We start from the raw sequence: 23,491 nt of genomic DNA on the forward strand, positions 1-23,491 counted from the left end.
AAAGGACTTTATCAAAATCGCTACCTAATAGTAGCAGTGGACTACTTCACGAAGTGGGTGGAAGCCGAACCCCTCTCCGACATCACATCACTTAGAGTCCTGCGCTTCTTCAAAAGAAATGTGCTAGCTAGATTCGGAATACCACAGGTGGTAGTCACAGACAACGGAACACAGTTTACAGACAAGGATTTTCAAGCATTCCTTGTTGCCCTGGGCACCAAGCAGCACTTCACATCGGTCGAGCACCCCCAAACCAACGGGCAGGCTGAAGCAGCCAACAGAGTAATCCTGAGAGGGTTACGAAGAAGACTTGACCAGAACAAAAAGAAATGGGTCGAAGAGCTTGACAATGTACTCTGGGCCTATCGAACAACCCCACACTCCACAACTGGAGAGACCCCTTTCCGAATGGTATATGGAACGGAGGCAGTTATCCCCGTAGAGATTGGGGAACCATCTCGTCGGACTGAGCAGCCTCTTGACGAGGAGCAAAATGACGAAGCACTTCGAGAGGAGCTTGACCTCGTCGAAGAAATTCGAACAGGAGCTTCTTTAAAGGAGGCCACCCTGAAGCAGAAAATAGCTGCCCGTCATGACACCAAAGTCATCAAAAGAGACTTCGAGGTGGGCAGCCTCGTCCTAAGACGCAATGCAGACTCCCAGGATGGCAAACTTGCGCCCAATTGGGAAGGACCATATCGCGTCATTGACAAAACAGAAAATGGTGCATACTATCTCGAGGACCTTCGAGGGAAGAAACTTCCTCGACCTTGGAATGCCCAGAAATTGAAACAATATTACAGCTAAGTTATTGCCACACTAAAAGGCTGCTCGTACTTCAGAACACAACGAACCGAGCACCTTAGACAACGGAGGGCACCATGGCACACGTGCCCATCTAAAACCATAGCAGGGGAACTAATTCACCATAAGGGAAATGGAACTCCTGCTAGACGAGGATAACTCTCGAAACGAGCCCATCGTCCCCGTGCCACGACCTAGCACCCAGCTCGCGATGGGAGGTTCAGGTTGCGAAGAAGGGTACACTAGCGTGCTTGTATTCGCGTAACTTAGAAACAACTCTAAGTGCTTATACAGTTCCCCAAACTGTTTAAGTCAAAACAGAGGAGACTACCCTCAACAAAACATGCTCAATATCAAGCAGGGGAAACCTCCCCGGCAAAATAACAACGAGCGCAGCATTCATACATGCAAAAATATGATAAGTATACAAAACAGGCAAAACTTAGCACACCAACTTGCTCGAATAAGCATACCAGCATGCCCAGACGAGCACCTCAATAACGGGGAAATAAGCTCCCTGGCACGAAGTTTAAACAACAAAATTTCGTTAAATTAAAAATGGGGACAAGCTCCCCGGCTCAGATTTTGAGCAAGAAATTAGCATAAAATTTGCCTAAGTTAAAGGTAGGGACCAGACCTCCCCGGTTGGAATTTTAAACAATGAAATTCCGTCAAAAAATGTTCTAAAGTTATTAGACGAGGAGGCTCCCCGGTTGGAATTTCAAACAACAAATTTCTCCAAAATTTGCTAAGTTAAAAAGACGGGGAGACTCCCCCGGTTGAAATTTTTAAACAACGAAAATTTGGTAAAATTTTCTAAGTTAAAAAAGGAGGAAACATACACGCGAGCAGAAAATGTAAACATACATACGAGCAGTTATAAACAAGCATAGATAAATAAAACGGGCACCTGCCCGGAATTGTCATAAAAATTATACGGGGACAAAAGCCCACTTGTTCCAATATTACAAACCATGGCTCAAAGGCCCCAAAATTCAAAAAGACAAAAATTACAATATAAGGCCGGGGACATCTACTCCTCGCACCTATCCTCCTGCTCGTGCCCGTCGCCTTGCTCGTCTTCTTGACCCTCCTCGAACACTCCCTCAGCATCTTCCTCCTCTTCATCAGAGTCGGCCAGGCCAGCCGGGATAACAATCTGGCCATCCTTGACCTGCCCGTTTACATGCATTCCCCGGGTCACCAGCTCCACGTCAGGATTAAGGCACTTGATTTGCTGCACGGCATTCCCAAAGGCGTACTCAGTGCCCTCCACAAAGTCATGGGATAGCTGAGCTATCACCCTGACCAAGTCTGCCCGGGTGGTCAACCCCTCAGCAGCCTTATGCTCATTCTCGCCCGGAGTCATGGCAGCATTAAGCCTCTCAATTTCAGCCCGAGCAGCATCCAATTCCTCTCCCCGTTTACGGTGCTCGTCCAGCTGGTCACCCCAATGTTTTTGCTTCTCCTTTAGATCTTCCACAGCAATTTTGAGCTGGTTGATCCGACCTTTGGACCGCTCATGCCTGGCCTGGGCAGTGTTCAGCTGCTCGACTAAAGACTCCCGCTCGTCACCAAGGACAAGGGAGCTCGAGACCATCCGCACCATAGCAGCCATGTCACGAGCATGCTGCTGCCTACGGGCCTCTGGTTCCTGGTCAAGAATAGCAGCCCTTTCAGTTTCAAAGACCTCCGGAGGATACTTCTCAAAAAAGCTCTGCACGGTAAAGCACCGAGGAACTGGAAATTTGCTGCATCCTCCCATGCCCGCATCCTCAACCGGGGAATCTTCTTCTCTTGTCCTCTTCGCTGGAGGAGGCCGGGGAGCTGAGGTAGGGGTGCCCGAACCAACACCTGAGGTCCCAATAACCTGCACGGAGGGGGTCCCCGGCCTCACTTCTTGGGAAGCCCTGGTAACTATCTTCTTTTTTCCTCGGCCAGACCTGCTCGCCTTCTCATCCTGCTTGGCCTTCAACATGCGCTCGGCAATGGTTTCCATTTCGTCTGCAAATAAATGACGAGCACGTTAGTAAAAGACAAGGAATGCACACAACAATAACATAAATTTTTCTAAGTTAAAAAGAAAGGAAACAATACCCAAACACAGTTTGACCTCCCCGGCATTTCTGCACTTGAGGAGGGTCCTAGTATTAATGAGACGAGGAGACGCCTTAGGCTTCCCGTGTTCATCTCTTATGGTAACTCCCTTACGAGTCGTCCAGACCCCGGGAGTAAAACCGGCCACAAAGGTCTTCAGACTTTCGAAGGCAGCCATGTCCTCGGGAGACAAGTCTGCGTCCCCGGTTGTATATTCCTTGGGCTCCTTCAGGAAATGGGTGTACGACCAGCTTAACGGGAACTTAGGGACTGCCCGAAATATAACTTGCCCGCTGGCATCCTTGCGAGCAACACCTTGCTCGTCCCTATCTTCCTCCAACTCCAGTAAACTCTCCCGGGCAGATGGAGACTCTGGACGGACAACAAAGTACCTCTCCTTGAAATCCTTAACGGAATCCACAAACATTTTGAATAATTTAACATCCTCGTGATGCTTTAATGAAACCCAATTCTGACGAGGTGCTCGCCCAACCTCCCTCGTCGGCTTACGTTGAATTTTGAAGATTCTAAAGAAAAGAGGAAGAGTGGGAAGAACGCCTTTATACGTACAGAGGTGCTCGAACCCCATAATAAAAGACCACGAGTTTGGATGCAGCTGCGACGGAGCCACCTGCAAGGCTTTAAGCACGCTGGCCGCAAAGGGGCTGAACGGCAGCCTGAGCCCCATCTCCTTAAATACAAATTCGTACATAGCAAAGTCGTGCCCGGCAAAGGACGAGCACACCCGTTCACCCTCCCCGGGTATACGGGTCGACCAATTCTGAAGCCCATCTGCTCTCTGCTGCTCGACAATCATATGTAATCTTGGGTCCTGGGAAGTAAGCGCCGAGGCTATCCCCCGGGGTTCTGGAGCAACCCAATCCAGCGCAGGATCGGTTATGCAGTCGACCAATGTATACTTCTCCGCACCTTGGCTTTCCACTACCTCCTCGGACTCTGACATTTTACAACCTGAAATGCAGCAAAAACAAAGTGAATTCGATGATCAAATCCACCCTTTCACCGCAATTCAAGTGAAAGGGCGCAGGATAGGACGAGGACGCTGTCCCCGACCAAAGCCCTTTTCAAATGGCAATCAAAATCGTTTCCGAGGAGGATAAGGCAAATAAAGACGGGGAGATAAGCTCCCCGGCATGAAATTTAAACAACGAAAATTTGGTAAAATTTTCTCTAAAGACGGGGAGGTAAGCTCCCCGACATGAAATTTTGACAACAAATTTCATGTAAAAATTTCTAAGTTAAAAACGGGGAGGTAAGCTCCCCGGCATGAAGTTTAAACAACAAATTTCATGCAAAATTTTCTAAGTTAAAAAGGGGGGAGATAGGCTCCCCGTCACGAAGTCAAACTATCTAAAGTTTCAAACGGGGAGGTAGGCTCCCCGTCACCTAAACAAACTATCCAAAGTTTCAAACGGGGAGATAGGCTCCCCGGCTCTTAATAAACTATCCAAAGTTTGAAACGGGGAGATAGGCTCCCCGTCACTAGTCGTCTAATCTAAAGTTTCAAAAGGGAGGAAAGCTCCCCGGCACTAAATCCATATGGTGCCCGGCATGTTCATCCTAATGTTCATAAATTCATACATTCTTCATGTAAAAAACGCCCAAAACTGGGCAGAAATGACAAAAGATAGATCTAAGCAGGAAAATTTGGAAGAATTACCTTGAATATGAGGGAAATCTGAAGAGCGATTTGACTAGGATGTTTAAACTTCAGAGAAATCCACAAGTGAAGAGAGAGAGTGAAAAGTAAAAATGAAGTTCACTCTCCTCTATTATATAGATCAAGCCAGGAAAGTGAAGAGACGCTTTGATCCAATGGTCCTTACACTCCCTCGTAAAAATCAAAGCAGTAAATGCACCCTTTCACGTCCCCAATAAAAGAGGATGCTCGAATTTCACTCGAGCAAGTCTTCAAGCAAAAAGCTGCGCCTCGCAGAAAACCTCCTCGTTGCTAAATTCTTCGTCATAGCAACGAGCAACAATTCCTTTATCTCCTCGTCATAAATACGAGCAACAAATCCCAGTTATCTCCTCGCAGTAGACACGAGCAGTATACTAAATACCCTCGAGAAACCACTCCGAGCAAAACATTGCAGATACTTGCTGCGAGCAAGGCCTTGACGAGCAAGATCCTCGTCCACTTTCGTTCAAGAGAGGTTGCAAGGAGATTTCCTTCTGCACTTGGGCACACATCTAAAGTCATCACTCCTATGCCTAGGAGCAACGACTTGGGGGGCTCCTGTTCTGGACTAGACTAATGCTAGTCCACCTAGACCCTCACAAAGTCCACATGGCTTGCCCAACCACCTCCATGTCAGCATGGCACAACCTCTCCACCAAGATAGGGTAAAATTACTACTCTACCCACTATCTAAGGGTAATATCTTGGCAGTCCCTCTTAATGGGCCTTGGCTAGTCCAGCCCATTAAGAGGACCTTTGGCCCAGAGCTGGGGGCTATAAATACTCTCCCTCTTGGGAGAGCAAGGTAGAACACTATTCATTATTGCAATTACTCTCTCTCTCTAACTTCTCTCTAGTATCTCTTTTGCTCTCTACCCTTACTGACTTAGGCATCGGAGCACCTGCAGGTACAACCCCCCCCTCCGTGGATCATCTGCTCGGATTACTGCCTTCCACCTGCTCAACGGACTTCCAGCTGGCCTTCTTCCTGTTCTGATCAACAGTTAAGATCACGTGGAGACAACCAACAATACCTTCAAAGGATACTAGACATTAGGGATGACGATGACTCTCAATTTTTTTTTTCTTAACATCAAAACAAAAAAATCAACTAGACGACGGCATACCCTCAAAGGGTCACAATGAATGAATTCCACAAAGTAATATAAAGTAACCAATTAAAAAAAGACGACAACAATATAACTTCAATATAAACTTGTCAAATGAGATTAACAAGACAGACCCACCAAGTTTTCAAATGCAATTCAAGCAATAGAACAAACAATAGGCTAATCAAAGGGAAGTCTTCCAACGAAACACACATAACAAATTCTATGAGCAAATTTCAATTTCCTTCTTCCAATAGATCCATCGAACAATCAGAATCAATATACAAAAGACATCCCAAATTCTTGGGAACTCAATAGCGGAATAACAACATACCTTCAAGGAGGATCGAACCATGCTCTGATACCAAGATAGATTCAGACAAACAAAGTACAGAATGAACAAAGGGATGTTACTAGGGTTCCATAAGAATAAAATAGCATTACTTAATAAAATAGAGTTACAAGATATTATTATATAGCAAAACCTAATGGACTATAAACTTAATGGGCCCAATAACATAAGCCCAATATTTTATTATCTAACAATTTGAACAAGGCCGATCACATGCAGTCTTGTGTTCATACCTTACATTGTTTGTAATTCTTGGCATTTTTCAAAAATGCTTTCACATTTCTCATGGCTGATTGATACTTTTGGCGTGCATACTGCTTAAGCTATCTATACAACACAAATTTTATATTAAAGCAATTATAGCAATAGTTATTGATATGTCACCGGAGTACATATCAGGAAAAATCAATTATACACCGTTCATGATGTGGTTTAGTGATAAGAAACTCGTGGGACTGTGGACCATATTAGGAATATGGAAGAATCACGCACTCATGATACAGCGGGGCTAAAATCGATATTATGTGCTGCTGAGAATTCAAATACGAAGCGTGTTGTTTCCAGGAGTTTGAAAATTGTAACAATCGTTTCTCTATTTTCTAGAACTGTCGAATGTCAAATCGCCGCTGCTTTCCGGCAATCGGCGAGATTCGATTCCAACGAATTCAACGTGTAGAGAACTGGAAACCACCGATTTCAACGTTTCCTCGTCTTCTACTTAAGAGATTCACCGGTGCAAACGTCATAGATTTTCGCCAGCAGAACCATAATTACCAGAGATGCGATACCGATATCCTCCAGGTGTTTTCAATCCTTTATTTTTGTTTGCAATGTCTTAGAACTGTACTATTCTGACAAATGTTTAGATTTATTCGACTTCAATTTACTATCATAGATTGATGATTATGTTTTGGTCCTTCAATGATTTGAAGTAAGTAATTGAATCCACATGAAATTAATAATCAAAAGGAACGCCGTCATAAGATCCGATCATGTGATAAATTAGCATTATTTTTTGTCTGTGTTTCATGTAGCAAATTCATATTATTCTTATTCCTATTTTCTAATACCTGCTATTTGTCCTGTTATTGACATCTGGTTCAATTCTAAAATAAAATTTAATAATCACTATTATTAGTTCAATTTGGATACAGTGTGGGACAATGTATATATCCAATGATTTATGCTTGATTGAGAGATACGTTTCATAACCCACATGATGTAGAAACAGTGAATTACTATTGTTAGTTAATAACACACAATATGCTAAGTATATAGATGTAGTTTTATAAAAGTTTCAATCTTTATGTTATCAAATATTCTACTGCTCTATGTTATCAAATACTAAATATCAGTACTTAAAAAGTTTCAATCTAATACTTAATACCAGTACCAAAGGAGAGAGCCTTGAATCATTCTCATGAACATTGGAAGGCAGCAATATGATTAAAAAGTTTTGTTATTAATGTCATAGTTGTTGAAAAATTGCTTTATATATTATATAGAATCTTATTATATAGTAGTTCTATGCTTGTTATAGTGATACTGATTTGGATGTTTTAAAACAAAAATAAATAGAGGAGAGTTAATATATTTGGTTTGATGTTATGATGATGTCAAATTCAATTCAGTTTATTCATTTGTTGTCTCTATTCTAATTTGATTCATTCATGTTTAATTTTGTGTGATCAATGGCGTGAATCTGGACCTTCCGTCTCGCTGAACTGTTGTCGCCATTCAGCGTCATCGTCTCGCTGAAAATCCTCGGTGTTACAACTTCGTTCATCGTTGTTTCATACGACATCATCGCCGTCTAAACCTTGTAACTATTGTGGTCCATTCCAATGGCTTACGTGTATTCAGCCGTGGGACTAGGGGGTGGCTGAGGTGGGCCACGGCCCACCCCCACCCCCAAAAAATAAGATTTTTATATATTAGTTTAAGTGTATTATTACTGATTTTAATTTATTCGATATATATATTAATACAAATATTAATGAAAATATTAATTTAGAGTTTATTATTGATGATTGTAAGTTAATCGGTACGTAAGTGCAAGTAAAAATATTAGTTCGTAAACTATAGGAGAGAAGCAAAAATAATTTCTCCGCCATATATCCAACATCCTCACCGACAAATTCTGGAGAATGACAATGTAGTTGTAAGTTTCAACTTTCTAGTCAATTATATGAATACAAGGATCTTGAGAGAAGGAAATATGCAGCAATAACAAGCCAATAAAAAAGGTTCTCCTCTTCACCCAGGTTCAATTACCTCATCAAATTAACTTTTCAAAGATGGAAAAACCAAAATATTATCATATTTATTTGATTAATTTTTTTATGAAGAATTACCATTATTGCCAGTATTTGATTTCAGTCGCTACTTTCCTAGGGGCACAACTAAAATACGCAAATAAAAGGAGGAGAGAAGTCAAATCATCTCACAGGGTCGACAGTTCTACGACTATGTTACCTGTTTAATAAGATTATATTTTACGTCTCTTCATTTTTAGTGTAGGTGAATTGGTAAATCCGCCGCAAAAGCAAAGAGAGTCTTGCCAGGATCTTCATCCTCAACTCAATCATGAGGTCCATTACTTTCAATATGTCAGTATTAATCCATATAAAGGTTAACGACATAATATATGTCACCTTAATTTATATAAAGGTTAACTGCATATCACAGTGGCGATCAAAAACTTATGCTCTAATTCATATAAAAATTAATGCATCACCATCAACTTAAAGATAAGGTGGAGAATTGTTGTAATTGCCTTGAAAATTGAAGATCAGAAAAAGCAGGTTTGTTGTTGTCCTCTGCGCTAGGCGCAACAGGACCTGCGCTAGGCGCAATTCGCAGGAAAAAAACGGAGCTTTGCTCCTGGTGGCTGCGCTAGGCGCAAGCCGCAGGTGCGCAGGTGTATATATACACTTGTGCGTTTTCTGATTTCTTGAGAGGTTTTTAAGGTTTTTGAGGCCAACATACAGACTTGGGTTATAAGAGAAACATCTTGTGAAGACTCAGGGTTGGGTAATAATTCTATCATCTTGGGAAACACTTTCATATTGAATATTTTGGTCACGGGAAGAAATTCAGGCTTAGGGTAGAATTAGGATCAAGGCTAATTCTTGTAACTCTTTTAAAGAATTTCTTTGTAACAAGTACTTCAAGTTTGATAGTGGAACGGAGAGAGCTACTCTATCCCTCAGAGTAGGTCACATTGACTGAACTGGATAAACAATTTATTATGTCCTTTTCTTTCTCGCCGTTTATCATTATTTGTGATTATTATTGTCGTTCGCTTATTTTGATTGCTTAATCGTATTTGCTCCACACATCAAGATTATTATTTGTGTGATTTAATCGAATTCACAACGGATGTCATGAATAAAGAATAAAGGTGGAAGTGGAACAAAATAAGAGAATAATATATGGTAACGAAAGAGCATCATAAGATATTCTAGCGCACTTAATCTAATGATTCACATACATTTGTCCAAGATGGACCAATTCATGTTTTTGTCCATTCTAAACGGCACCTTAGTCCCAATGGTAAAGGGTTCAACTTGAATGAGAAGTGTAGAAGATAAAAAGAAAAGTGATGTGAGGGTTATAAATTCTCTTTCTTTACCATTGGGACAAAAAATCATTGATCTTCCTTTTCTTTTTGGGATTTAGGGATTTAAAATATTTGTACTATCATTTTCCTCTCTACCACATCATCAAGCCATTTGTCCCACAAATTTGCCACATCAACAAGCTATTTGTCTAAAAAATGTGCCACATTAGCTTTTTTGTGAATTTATTGCATGTTTTTAATGTCAAATACTAAAATGGCTACAAATTGTAGAGTTAAAAGATTTTTTGTATTTTTTTTACAAAAAGAAACTCATATCATTTCATTATATAATAATTGTTCAATACAAGGAGGTATCAACTCAAAGAAATAGCGACTAGACCAAGAAATGGCCGCCCTAGCAAGCGTATGAGCAACCATATTCGCTTGTCGCTTAATCGACTTCACCTCAAAGCCGGAATGTAAAGATAAAATACAATTAATTTTTTATATAATGGAACTAAACTCAGACACGCCATTGTGCATAAAATGTATTGCATCCGCCATATTTTTGGAGTCGGGCTCAAACATGACTTTCGTGAATCCTCTTTACTCTAGTTCTTTCATAGCTTCAAGCATTGCAATTGCTTCTCCTTCAATTGTTGAGCATTTCCCTTGGATCCAAGAACTCTCTGCCAATATGAATCTCCCCATGTGGTCTCTAACACACCAGCCAGCACTTGTTTTTCCTTCCGCGTCATGAAATCCCGCGTCTACATTACACTTGTATTGTCCTTGCATCGGTTTCAGCCATACGATGGGCTGATGTACATGTTCCTGCGTGTTATTGCTGCTATTAATTTGTTGTACAACTCGCCAATCACACCATAAGCACATTGCTTTCACACATACTTGCTGCCCCGATTCCTTTGTTTGGTTCGAAACCCAATTATTTCGATTGTTCCATAGCACCCACACCACCATTGCGATTTTCCTAGCTGTGATTGCATCCATATTCCTGCACATATGCAGTAGCGCCGCCTTTGCTGTGTTTTGTTGTTGCAGCAGCGTTGAAATTAAAGATTCTAGGACAGCTGTGTTTTTTTGTATTTTTATTTAATAGAAAATGTTAAACAATATTCCCTAGCACTCGTTAAGCATATCAAAATAGAAATTCTACAATCAATCGTTAGTTGGTTCAGTGGTGATTGACGCTGAACTTGGTAGGGAGGACCGCGGTTCGATACCCCGCAACTGTGATCGGGAGGGGGCTGGAACCACTTGATGCCAGAACTGACCCCCGAACCAGATTCAACTGGTGGTGAAAAACCAAAAAATATAGAAATTCTACGTAAACTGGACTAATATCACAACGAGGTGCATAATCATTGATCAAGATGACTGTTTCTATCTTGTAGTACCATAAACCTAGAGAAAGTCTTACTTGAGCACAACCCCAAATAAAAATGTTTAAGCACAGTCACATAATTGAATAAAAATAAATGTTAAATAATTAAGTTATATCATCTAAAAATAACAATTGCTTTTATCTTTTACTTTTTTTCACTTCATGTATGTGTGCCTAAACATAATATATTTAGTGTTGTGCTTATGATAGAATTGCCCGTAATCTCCGCGAGTTTAGTTCGGTTGTTAGGAACATCACATTATATGTACATGAGCTCGGATTCGAATTCGAGACACTCCACTTATTCACCGTTAAGATGAATTTTCTAACCACTACTTAGACGGAAAAAAAAATTGTCCATAAACTATGAACCTAAAAAAAGAATTGCCCATAAACCCATTTGTCATGGACTTATACGAGTTCTATTCTACCCGTTAAGACACGGGTCGGTTTTTTAAAGTAAAAAATAGCACATTTTATCGATATACTCCAATTGGAGATTCAAGGAGTTAGGGTTCTGGACTCTCCCATTTCCGCTTCATCTTCACGCAGTGCCTCCGGTAGTCTACCCCGACGACGGCCAACGCGCAGTCCTCCTCCTCCAAACACCACCGCAGCACTGTAATCCTCTCTCTCTGTTCAGTGTCAGATTAATTTACATTTGTTGTTTTTCTTGTTATATCATTCACTCAGTATCTCCCTTGATCTCTCTGTCTGTTTCTCCGCTAACGCGTATCATGAATTTAACACTAATATACCTCATTGAACTTTTTAGCTTCAACTTCTTCGTTAATGCATTCTTATAAGATAGCTTATTAGAAACTAATTTAGGGATTTTAGGTCGAAATTCAATAGTATGCGATTCACGTAATTTCACTTAGTAGCTGATATCACTTAGTTCAGTAGTTTTGTTCTATAATTGCTACTTGAACTCATTTTCTATATAAACTGCACCGACGACATATTAATCGAACAATATGGCCCCTTTTGGAGTAGCTTGTTTTTGAGCTTATACAAAACAGCTTAAGTAAACAAATAATTTTTTATGTATTATTATAAGTTTCGTAAAAAATGTCTTATTATAAGTTTGTCAAGGTAGTTTATGAAAAAAAAGCTTATAAAAACACAATTTTCTTTAGTGAAAACTTATAAATTAACAAAAAAACTTATTTATTTGCATAAGTTGTTTTACATAAGCTCAAAAATAAGCTATTCCAAACGGGCCCTATGTCTATATTTTTTTTTCATGGCTATAATTATCTGTTTAATCTTTAGGGTTGAAATTGTTCTTGAAAACATTGTTTGGCTGTGTGCATATTGATTGCAAATGCTTTTATTTGAAGATTTTAAAAGAATTGATATCACACTGCCTTCAGCAGCTTCTCTACCGTGCCTTTTTTTTTTTCCTTATAATCTGGAGTAGGGTTAAAAGGATTTGGTGTCATCCTTTATTAATCTCACTTTCTGAAGATATTATTTAGTATGACATTTATTCTCCTGATTTAGTATGAGCTAAATGGATCGTTTAGTAGTTTCATTTCAATCTAGTTCTGACATGCTTATATGCTCTTCAAGTGGTATATTTTTGGTCGGATTTAGTAGTGGGAGGGGACTGCAAAAATTCTTTAGACAAATAATCAGTTCAATTTAGTTTTTTTGCTGGAACTCAGCCATATTTACTGCTACTATTTGATACTCCCTCCGGTCCTTAATATAAGAAAAAGTTCATTTTTTAGATACATTGAAAGATTGATGTATCTAGAATACATCATGGACTAGATACATCAATCTTCCAATCTATCTAAAAAGTGATCTCTTTCTTATATTAAGGACTAGAGGGAGTATATAATTTATGTTTATGAGCCGTCATTTATTGCATTATTTAAACAGACAAAAGTACTTTCTCTTCTAAATTATGAATTTTTTCTTACATGAGCTTTATGTTTGTGTGTGTGTAGGGAGAGACAGAGTTAGATCTGTTGGCACTTGAGTGTTTAAATTGGCGTACATACATTACCTCTTCCATAACTTTTAGTAGAACATGAATTTAATAAATCTAACCACATAGTCATGTTATTTTATCTTGATGTTCATGCTTATGTAATTTCATATAATTTAGACATTAACATATATGATACATGTAATTTAATAGCTGAATTAAGTAATGTGATGGAGTATCAAATAGTTTGAGTTGTATGAAATTTGTAACCTATATCTTGGTTTTTTTTTTGTTTAATTTGCATTGTATAAAAAATTGTTGAAGGTGTGACTATGCTTATGCTATCTTTGACACCCAGTGTCAACTGATCCTAGGTGCGACTGATCCTAAACACACACACACACACATGTTAAAGAGAGAAGATTCTAGTTTTGGTAGAATGGAATAACATGCATAAGATCAGCTAAAATATAGGTTCTGCCTTCTATGGTTTAAGTAAATTGACATCAGATTATACACACACACACATGTTAAAGAGAGAAGATTCTAGTTTTGGTAGAATGGAATAACATGCATAAGATCAGCTAAAAGATAGGTTCCACCTTCTATGGTTTAAGTAAATTGACATCAGATTATCTGAAGCTTATGTGTTAATAATACACACAGTTTCTGTTTTTTTTAGATTACTTTGAGTGGCTAGTGTGCTTGAGAAATGAAAAGTGATTCTGGCCAGACCTTTATATATGTTGCTTCCTTTTTGCATTGTATAGATTGGTATATGTCCCACGTAGGTTATGGGTTGAATAATCATGCTACAGTTAGCAGATAGTTCCTTCACTTTTATATAGATTGGTGTATGTCCCACGTAGGTTATGGGTTGAATAATCTTTTTGCTTTATTAGATTTTGATCTATAATTCTTTCTTTTTTTTCATTTGTTTCTGTTTTGGAGATTTTTTTGGCAGAGTTTGTTGCTTTATCAGACCCTAAATTCATAATTTGTTCTTCTCATTTATTTCTGTTTCATTTTCTAATCCCATTATTGATGATAATGGTTGATAAAGACTTTTGGAATTAAGTTAAATGTTAGACTGGATATGTAACCACCTATGTGATGAATTTTCTGTAGTCTTTTCGAGATCTTACTGCTGCTAATACCTCTGATTCTATTTCAGTGTTGGACACTCGAGCCTATACAATTTGAAGTTCGTTTAATTCAATTTTAAGCAAAGGTCAACCATCAACATGCAAGGTTTCCCTGGTGAAAATGAACATGCTCTGTCAGTTGTTGGCCCAAGGCCAATGGAATGGTCTACTGTGCCATACAATGCTCCTCGTGCTCCTGGGCCAAATGGAAAGCAGCGGACCTCAAGTTTGGAATCTCCAATCATGTTGTTGACTGGTCACCAGAGTGCTGTATATACCATGAAGTTCAATCCAACAGGGTCAGTCGTTGCATCTGGATCGCATGACAAAGAAATCTTCCTTTGGAATGTACATGGAGATTGCAAGAACTTTATGGTTCTAAAAGGTCACAAGAATGCAGTTTTAGATCTTCACTGGACTTCAGATGGGACACAGATAGTCTCTGCTAGCCCTGATAAAACACTGAGGTTATGGGATACAGAAACAGGAAAACAAATCAAAAAGATGGTGGAGCATCTCTCATATGTCAACAGTTGCTGTCCTTCCCGAAGGGGGCCACCTCTTGTTGTCAGTGGCTCTGATGATGGAACTGCGAAATTATGGGATATGCGTCAAAGGGGTTCCATCCAAACATTCCCTGATAAATACCAGATTACTGCTGTTAGCTTCTCTGATGCCTCAGATAAGATCTACACTGGTGGTATTGATAATGATGTCAAGATATGGGATTTGCGTAAAGGCGAGGTTACCATGACACTTCAAGGTCATCAAGATATGATTACAAGCATGCAGTTGAGTCCTGATGGTTCCTACCTTCTTACAAATGGCATGGATGGCAAGCTTTGCATTTGGGATATGCGCCCATATGCTCCACAAAATCGATGTGTGAAGATTCTGGAAGGGCACCAACACAACTTCGAGAAGAATTTGTTGAAATGTGGCTGGTCACCTGATGGAAGCAAGGTCACAGCTGGGAGTTCTGATCGAATGGTTTACATATGGGATACCACTTCCCGAAGAATATTGTATAAGCTTCCTGGGCACAATGGATCTGTTAATGAGTGTGTTTTCCATCCCAATGAACCTATTATTGGATCTTGTAGTAGTGACAAGCAGATTTATCTTGGGGAGATATGAAACATAGCATTAACAAACTAGCAAAATGAAATGACCATGTTGGTGTTTTTCACAACTATTGAGAGTGTAGACTTTAGAAGTGCTGGATTCCTATACAGTGTAATATTCGGCCGGAAACGGTTTCTCCTGCTTTTGTTGCTAATTAATGTGTTTTGGAATTTACATTATCCACTGTTTCATATTGAACTGCAAGGCCTTTTGGTTTGGTCTTGTAATTGTAGTTGATAAATAGTATTCTTCTTTTTGATGAAAATTACTTGTTGCCAAAAATAAAAATGACTTATTCCTCATCACCAGTTTAATATGTCTTTATGCATGAGGTTCGGATTTAACGTTTTTAGAGCTAAGTTAATTTGCACGACAAGATTGAGGGCAGCTAGGGTAAGCAATTTGGATGAAGATATGATAATTCTATGCATCCTCTCAAATCTCAATGTAAAAAAACTTGGGGTTAGCATTCTCCTTTTATTAAATTATTATTATAAAAAGAGAATAGGATTGAAATTTGAAAAAAATGGAGAAGAATTAATATTGTAGTGGTCTATGTTGCCTAGGTACGGTACCGGTATTGGTACGCGGTACGACATTTTTAGAAAATTTAATGTACGGGTATGTTAATATAAAATATTAGAAAATTAATTTTTAAGTGAATTATTATCATCATGCTTTGAAGATTTAATTTTTTTTGTTCACCGTCTCAACTATTTTTATAAAAAATGAAAGATAATTGAAATATAATAAAAAATTATAATATTTTAAAAGATTTTTCAACATCCAATATGTTTTTTCCGTATTCAACATCATAAATCCAAATAAAAATAGGTACGGAATCGGTGCGTACCATACGAGTACCATGAAGTATCCGGTACTGGTACGTACCCGGTACGGGTACTTCACCATTTTCTGAGCACCCATGCTACATAGGGTCAAACGAACCCTTGGTATTTTGAGAATTACTTTTAGCTTTCTTTTTTCCTTGTGCGCCATGCTCGTTGTAAACGAAGAAAAAAAATTAGGGACTAAAAACTATACTATTTACTTATTTAACCTTTTACTTTTTTATTATTGCACTAATCTATTATTCGTTGTTTTTCAATTTTTCTAATATAACTTATTAATTTAATCTGTTTTTTTTTATTATTTATTTCATATGTTTAAACATAATTAATTATTGTTGTTCAGTTGGATGAAGAGCTCAATTGGTTTGAGTTAATTATTAAGGGTGTTTAAACCCAAAAAAAAGAAAGATTAAAGGTGTTTAAACCAAAAATAAAAATAAAAATTAAAGGTGTACAAGGATCTACGTTCAAGTCCCGTGAAAGGAGAAAAATATCAACATTAATAACTAATTACTGACTTTGGTCATTTAAAAAAAATTATGGGTTTTATTTTTGACAATAAAGTGGAGTTGCGGGAAATCGAACCCCGTGCCTCTCGCATGCGAAGCGAGCGCTCTACCATATGAGCTACAATCCCTTCTATACAGCCACTTCTATAAAATTATGATTGTTCTGTAATATTATTTTTGGAATATATTGCATATTATAATATTAATAACAAAAATTAGAATTTGTATTTTGGATATTAGAAATTTGATCCAAATTAAATCTTATTATTATATTGGGCCGGATTCGATTTTTTTTAAAAAAAAAGTCATCCACGACGAATTTTGCTTTTCACATCTTCTAACTCGATGGGGTTTGGATATCCCCAAACTCACCCTATCAGACTAGGATATAAAATAGAACCCAAACACGAATATGATCAGGTTCAGGTATCTCTGTCCTGTCCATTCTCCGCATAAACTAGTACTACATTTTTATTTAAATAAGGGTTAAATATGTTTATTTCTTTAAGAGCACATGTTAACATTTTTCTTTGTTTTATTATTATGAATGTTGTGCAAGAGTTTATTTCCATTTGTAATTAAAACTTTGTAATCACTCCTTTCGAACATTATTTTTACATTATTGATGCTATATATAGTGAATTGTTTTTAGTGAAATCTCGTGAGTGTGTATTTTTCAAGTATAAAACACAAACGCCAAATCACTTCAATCTCACAGTGGTGATAAGTTTCTAAACCCGATACTTGGGAGTGGATGCCTGAAGCAAGTTCTGGATACTCCGTGAGTGAGAGTATCATTTATTGACTCATTTGGAGCAAAAATGTCAACTCATTGTCATCTTATATGGAACAAGCTCACCCCGTTGAAAGTCTCTCTCTTTGTGTGGACATTGATGAGTGATAAGTAATAAGTTGCCTACGAAGACTAATCTTTCACTTTGCGGATGCCTACACAATGATCCGTTTCTTTGCTCGGTGAGATGTGGAGATAATGAAGATTTGAATTACCTATTCTTAAAGTGTGACTTTTCTCAATGAATTTGGAGATAGTTAGGTGTGCAATGCATTTTTCTCCATAGTGGGCTCTAAAGTGTCACATGACATTTATATAACCCACGATGATTTTACTCCGATGATGTATATTTAAATAACTTATAAGGTAGTGTAGCTTGATTAATTCTTTTGTTGGTTGATTACAATCATAGTTAATTATTTATTCGTATAGTAACTTAAGTTAGATACTCTACAACTTTTATTGAAACTCGTTTTGTCATGTAGATGTGCTCCAATGTAAACAAAAATCATGATACGATTGCATAGTATTTGACACTCAATGATAAAATCCTTGTTGGAGATGCTCTAAATAGTAATAAATTTTATACTCCCTCCGATCATTATTATAAGAAAAAGTTTATTTTTTAAATTCATAGAATGTTTGATGTATCTAGTTCATAATATGGTCTAGATACATCAAACATTCAATAAATCTAAAAAGCAATTTTTTTCTTATAATAAGGATAGGAGGGGTATATTAAGGTGAACCATTATACATAGTAGTCGTCCACCATAGACTTCACTAAAATTTTAAATTGTAACCGTTTGATCATTTTGTCGAAATCTAAACCATTAAATATAAACCATTGAATTTTGTTAAAATAGAAGGCATAGGACATGCCAACGAAAAAAGAATCACAAACAATTTGATCCCACAAACACCATACATCAGTGCTTGGATCTTGAAAATGCCCTGGACCTGATAATTCCAGCCACCCCAAATACAAGCAATTCAAACACAGAACCAAAACTCCCTCACTGACACTAAATGAATTACACCAATCCTCATGACATATTTCTATCAGCAAAATACAATTATAGCAACACTATAATTTAACCTGCAGTAAGTAGCAGAACCCGAACAGACAACAGCTTGGGATCTCTTATCATGTCACCAATAGACTACGAGTTATGAAGAAATTACTGATAACAATTTCTTCAAAACGAAGCCAACCGAACATGAAATTTGAGATGCCACCAAACTGACAAAGAAACTTGAGTTTGCACTCAATTCAATCGACCAAGTGTTGGATGATGCAGAGGTAAAGAAATACAAGAACCTAGATGTGAAGATGTGGCTTGATGATTGATGTTAAACATGTTGCATATGAGGCAACTTTTTCGGCTTATTTTCAGCTCTCACAAATTAATCGATTCAAACCAAGGATCATAGAATTGGTGGAGAACCTAAACTCACTTGCAGATCAAAATAATATATATGCTTGGATTGAAAAAAGGAACTTGTGTTGTTCATTAGTAATGAAGGCGGAGTCGGTAGTAGGGAACTCACAAAAAGACTGCCCACTACGTCTAAAATATTTGTTTGATCTATTTTCAAGTCTAAAATATTTGCGGGTCCTATCATTCTTCTTTTGTTGTTTAATTTGGATGCTAGTAGATGAGATGAGATAAGTAATTTAAAGCATTTGCGATATCTAGACCTTTCTCATACTTGGATTGGGAGGTTACCTAATTTAATAATAAATAATATGTTTAAAGCTCTAAATGTAAAATCTAACCGATAAATAATATGTTTCTGGGTTTAAATAAAATTCACACTCTATTAATACTAAATAATATGCTTAAAGGTGTAAATAAAAGTCTCACAGGATGAGTTCTGTTGTTGACACAACAGTGTTATCGATTGTGTTTACGACGGCGTTGGTCCGGGTACCGTGTTGAGTGGTTTGGCGTTACTGAGAAGAGGTTTCGTCTTGGAGGGTATTATGGAGGCTATTTTTGACGTAATTTTTCGCTATTTGAGGAACAATTTGTTGGTTTTGCTCTACGTATGAGAGTCTTGCTGCTTGCTGTTGTAGTAGAGTTAGCATTGTTGAGAGCATGTCATTTGTTTGCTGTTCTTGAGAGGTCCGTCTAGGCAGGTTTTTGATATGAACTCCCGTTGCCTGTTGTCAGTGGCGTCCTTGAGTTTTTGGAGGCTCTGTGCAAAATATAAAAGTGGTCCTTTAATAAAAAAAAACTTAATTTTTTTTATAAAAGACCATCATTGATTTAAATTGCAAATAACATAAAAATATAATCATTCTTGTAATTAACATAAAAAAGATTCATAGTCTATCAGTAATTAACTTTGGGAGAAAAAGAATGATGGAAATTGGGAAAGTCAAATTGTGATTTTTAATTTCAAATTTTAGAAACCCTAACTTGTAAAATTTAATTTTTACCTTTGTTTCAACTTTAATGGAGTTTTTGAGAATAGAATGAGCCAAAGAGGAGTAGGTTAAGGCCACCGGTAATGGTGTCGGTGGCAGGCTGCCGGTGATGGTGATGAATTAATGGAGTTTTTGAAATATAGGAGAGTTGTTTACCGTAAAAAAAAAAAAAAACAAAAAAGGAGGAGTTGTTTTGATCGTACTCATACATACCTTCTTTTTCTATTCTGCTACTTTTTTTTTTCAGTAGAAAAACAGGTTGGGCCTTATTTACAACATGTTGTAATATAAATAATTAATTTTTACACCCCCTAACTTACTAACACTACTACCCTATAATTTTTTTTTGTGGCCCTCATTTTTAAGAGGCCTTGTTCGATGGCCCATGTCGCACATGGGTCTGCGCCGCCCCTGCCTGTTGTCGAGTTTGAAGGGGAGTTTGGTGATTGTGATTTTGGCTTAAGGAAAGCATGTATAGATGAGAAGATGTTGTTGACCGGTACCGAAATTTAAGTGGCAAACTGAGGAAGTTGGTCTCCTTGAGTATTGATAGGTTCCAGAGAAGCTTCCACATCATGAATGTTTGAATGTTCAGCTTAGTTAGCTAAAGCTATAGCTCTGTTGCGTGTAAAGGGTCTGTCGGTTCTAGACATAGTTTTTCATAGAGGTTTTCTTTGAGAAGGTGGTGGTTCCTTTTTCTTTTTTTTAAAAGAAAGGTGATTTCTTTGAAAGAAAGGTTCGGTACTGATTTTTCTAAATAAATCAGCTCGCAGACGGCGCCACTGAACTAGGCGTTCAGAAATGGATGAGCTGAATGGGTCAACTTCTGAATAAGCGACATCTTAGCTAGTGGTAGAGTATTGATGATGGTTGTGATAGTTTGACGATTTCGGCCTTAAAGCGTTGGGGGAAGGGTACATGCAGTCATGTTAGCACTCCGACGCTCAAGTCAATATACGAAAGAGGTTTAAAAAGTGTAAATGGAGGCGCAGAGTATCATACCTAGGGATTGATGTATGATCGTTTATATATGAGACGATATTATGGTTTACAGTACCGTGGGGTCCCCCATGTGGAGTGGATCAGCCACAGATAACACATTTATTGTCCTTTCGTACGAGCACTTGAGCACGATTTAGGCTCTTCACCTTTGGTTCTTGCTCGTTTGTATGCTTCTAGTGGTGGCATTGCCACATGCTAATTCTTATCTCATTTTTATGGACCTTATCGTATGTTGGACCTTTAGCGGATCCAAAACACATTCATTGGCGGCAAGCCTGACACTTGTAAATTTTAGGGTTTAAGCTCTGGTATTTTTTTTTTTTTTTGTATTTTAGGATTTGGTTTAGCGTAAAATTGAGACTTTTAAGAGTTATTTAGAGCAAACTTGAAATTTTTTTTATTCAACACAAAATCAAGGGACACCCAAAATTAGAAGAACACGCTATAACTATGGTTCATTTCAATAGAAAAAGAAGAAGAAACTCCTTTCTAAACCATGAAACCACCCTCAAACCATCAAATTTAGGAAGAAAAAATATTTTGAAGTAGCAAAGGGAGAAAAAACAAAAAAGAAGAAGAATTCAAGGAAAATGAAAGATCTCGGTTAGAAGTTAAAAAAACAAAAGGAAGTAAACAAAGATGAAGAATGTATGATGGAACAAGAAATGATGAACACAAGGAAGGAAGGAAGATGAGAAGAACATGATGAAGACTGTTCAAGAAGAAAAATGAAGAATGAGGTAACAAGGTTGACGGCTGAAAAGTGATTTGCAAACATCTTTCGAAAATTAGGGTTATAGGTGGGTTTGGGCTTAGTTATAGTAAAACGTGATAAAATTATTTTTTTGTTGGCCCAAGTAAAACAACTACTATAAACATTACTAACTACTAGTATAAACAACTAATCCAATTAAAACTAAACATAGAAACAAAAATTACAACTTTTTTAAGTAAAAAAAAAGTACAACTTTTTTCTTCGGAAGGTATACAAGAGTTGGGATAATTAAACTCTTTTAATATAATATAGTATATTTTTTTGCTTTATTATTATTTTATATATTATTTAAAACATATAAATATATATATTTAACTAAAAACGGTCACCCGGTTGCACCCCGGTCCGACCGATTGAACCTTGAACCGATAAGCTCATTGGTTCGATGACCGGTCTGGTTCTGATTACCTTGGCACCACTACTAGCATTGAAAACTCATCACAACCACCATATCTCAGCATTGAATGATATATGCAGACCGTACAACAAACTGTTTTCCATATTTAATTTCTTAGAATCGTAAATCTTAATTTACTTGATTTCTTAGACCGTACGCTTTTTGTCTTTCACTTATCAAACGAGGAGAGAAACCAATTGTCCATTTCGCTGTTGTGTTGCGTTGCATGTGTTTGTCTTTTTTATAAAAATAATAATTATTGAGTATATTGTAAAAAAAAAAAAAAAAAATAAAATAAAATAAATTAATGAGTATATATTTTCAAAGTGACATTTGAATTGTCTTTTCATAAACTCATCTCTCTTCACCCCCTCTATCTCACTCAATAGATTCTTTTGAAACAACATTTCAATTTTTAGCGGCTTTACTTTTGCATACTAGTACCACTACTAGCATTGAAAACTCATCACAACCATCATATCTTCTTTTTCTCTTATTGCATATCTCTCTCTCAAAATATCATTTGCTTCTTCTCCTTTACGTTTTTTTTACCTCAGTAAAATATGAGTCATCGGAGAGCTCAAGGGTCTTCAAGTAGGATCCGTGGTGAAGGTTCTTCAAGTTCTTCAAGCAACCAATCAGTGAAAAGGGCGCACTACTGGTTGTATTAAAATATGACCAACCAAAAATGCAATACACAAATGATGATTGCATTAAAATAAAAAATCACCTAATGACTCGTTTTCAATTTCCAAAAAACACCATAAAAACGTTGTTTGATCAGAGGAAGACAGTGGGAATAGTTGTTGGTTTAAAAAGTAGCCATTTAGAGAAAGTGATAATAGAATTCATTGAAGATACAAAGAGTGGAGACTGTGCTTTATATTAGTGGTCATTGTTCAAGATTAGAGGAAGATCCACAGGATGTGCATGTAGGTCTTCTTGGAGTTAATTATAAACTTGTACCATGTAATTTTTTTTTTGTTAATTTATATACTATGAATCGATTTTTGTTAAACAACATTATTAATTAATTAATTTATAATTTATTGTTGATCATATCAAAGAAGCAATGAATAGATTGAATAAAGATAATAAATTTATTGCTGTTTGTTGTTAATGTTTGTTTTGGAGGAGGTTTTGATGAAACGTATAATGAAAAAATTACTATGCTCTTAGCTTCAAAAAGAACAGAAGAGTCACATGGTAATGCAGAAATTGGTTCGTACTTCACAACTTGTTTTGTGGACTACATTGAGAAGCATCATATTCATTAACAAAGTTTAGTTATAGTAAAACATGATAAAATTACTTTTTGTTGGTCCAAGTAAAACAACTACTATAAACATTACTAGTTACTAGTATAAACAACTAATCCAATTAAAACTAAACATAGAAACAAAAATTACAACTTTTTTAAGTAAAAAAATGGTACAACTTTTTTCTTCGGAAGGTATACAAGAGTTGGGATAATTAAACTCTTTTAATAT

General features: G+C 37.3%; 1 protein-coding gene and 1 non-coding gene across 3 annotated transcripts; one reads left to right on the forward strand and one right to left on the reverse strand.

The window, feature by feature from the left end:
* The first annotated feature begins 11,421 nt into the window (after nucleotides 1-11,421).
* Nucleotides 11,422-15,548, forward strand: LOC123889959 (U5 small nuclear ribonucleoprotein 40 kDa protein). 2 transcript variants are annotated; one of them, XM_045939488.1, is made up of 2 exons: nucleotides 11,422-11,652; nucleotides 14,145-15,548. In XM_045939488.1, exon 2 carries the CDS (start codon nucleotides 14,215-14,217, stop codon nucleotides 15,250-15,252), a length of 1,038 nt encoding a protein of 345 aa, XP_045795444.1. In that variant the 5' UTR covers nucleotides 11,422-11,652; nucleotides 14,145-14,214; the 3' UTR covers nucleotides 15,253-15,548. The 2 variants fall into 2 exon arrangements, with proteins under 2 accessions (XP_045795444.1, XP_045795445.1); XM_045939489.1 differs by having other exon boundaries at nucleotides 11,508-11,652; nucleotides 14,099-15,548.
* A 1,107-nt stretch (nucleotides 15,549-16,655) lies between these two features.
* TRNAA-CGC lies at nucleotides 16,656-16,728 on the reverse strand. Its single transcript has one exon. It is a non-coding gene; the product is annotated as a tRNA-Ala (tRNA).
* Nucleotides 16,729-23,491: the final 6,763 nt, after the last annotated feature.

This window comes from Trifolium pratense, linkage group LG6 (genome assembly GCF_020283565.1).
Source record: "Trifolium pratense cultivar HEN17-A07 linkage group LG6, ARS_RC_1.1, whole genome shotgun sequence".
Lineage (NCBI taxonomy): Eukaryota > Viridiplantae > Streptophyta > Magnoliopsida > Fabales > Fabaceae > Trifolium > Trifolium pratense.

Coding starts and splice junctions, on each gene's coding strand:
- LOC123889959 (XM_045939488.1), top strand. CDS start 14,215: ATGCAAGGTTTCCCTGGTGAAAATGAACATGCTCTGTCAGTTGTTGGC.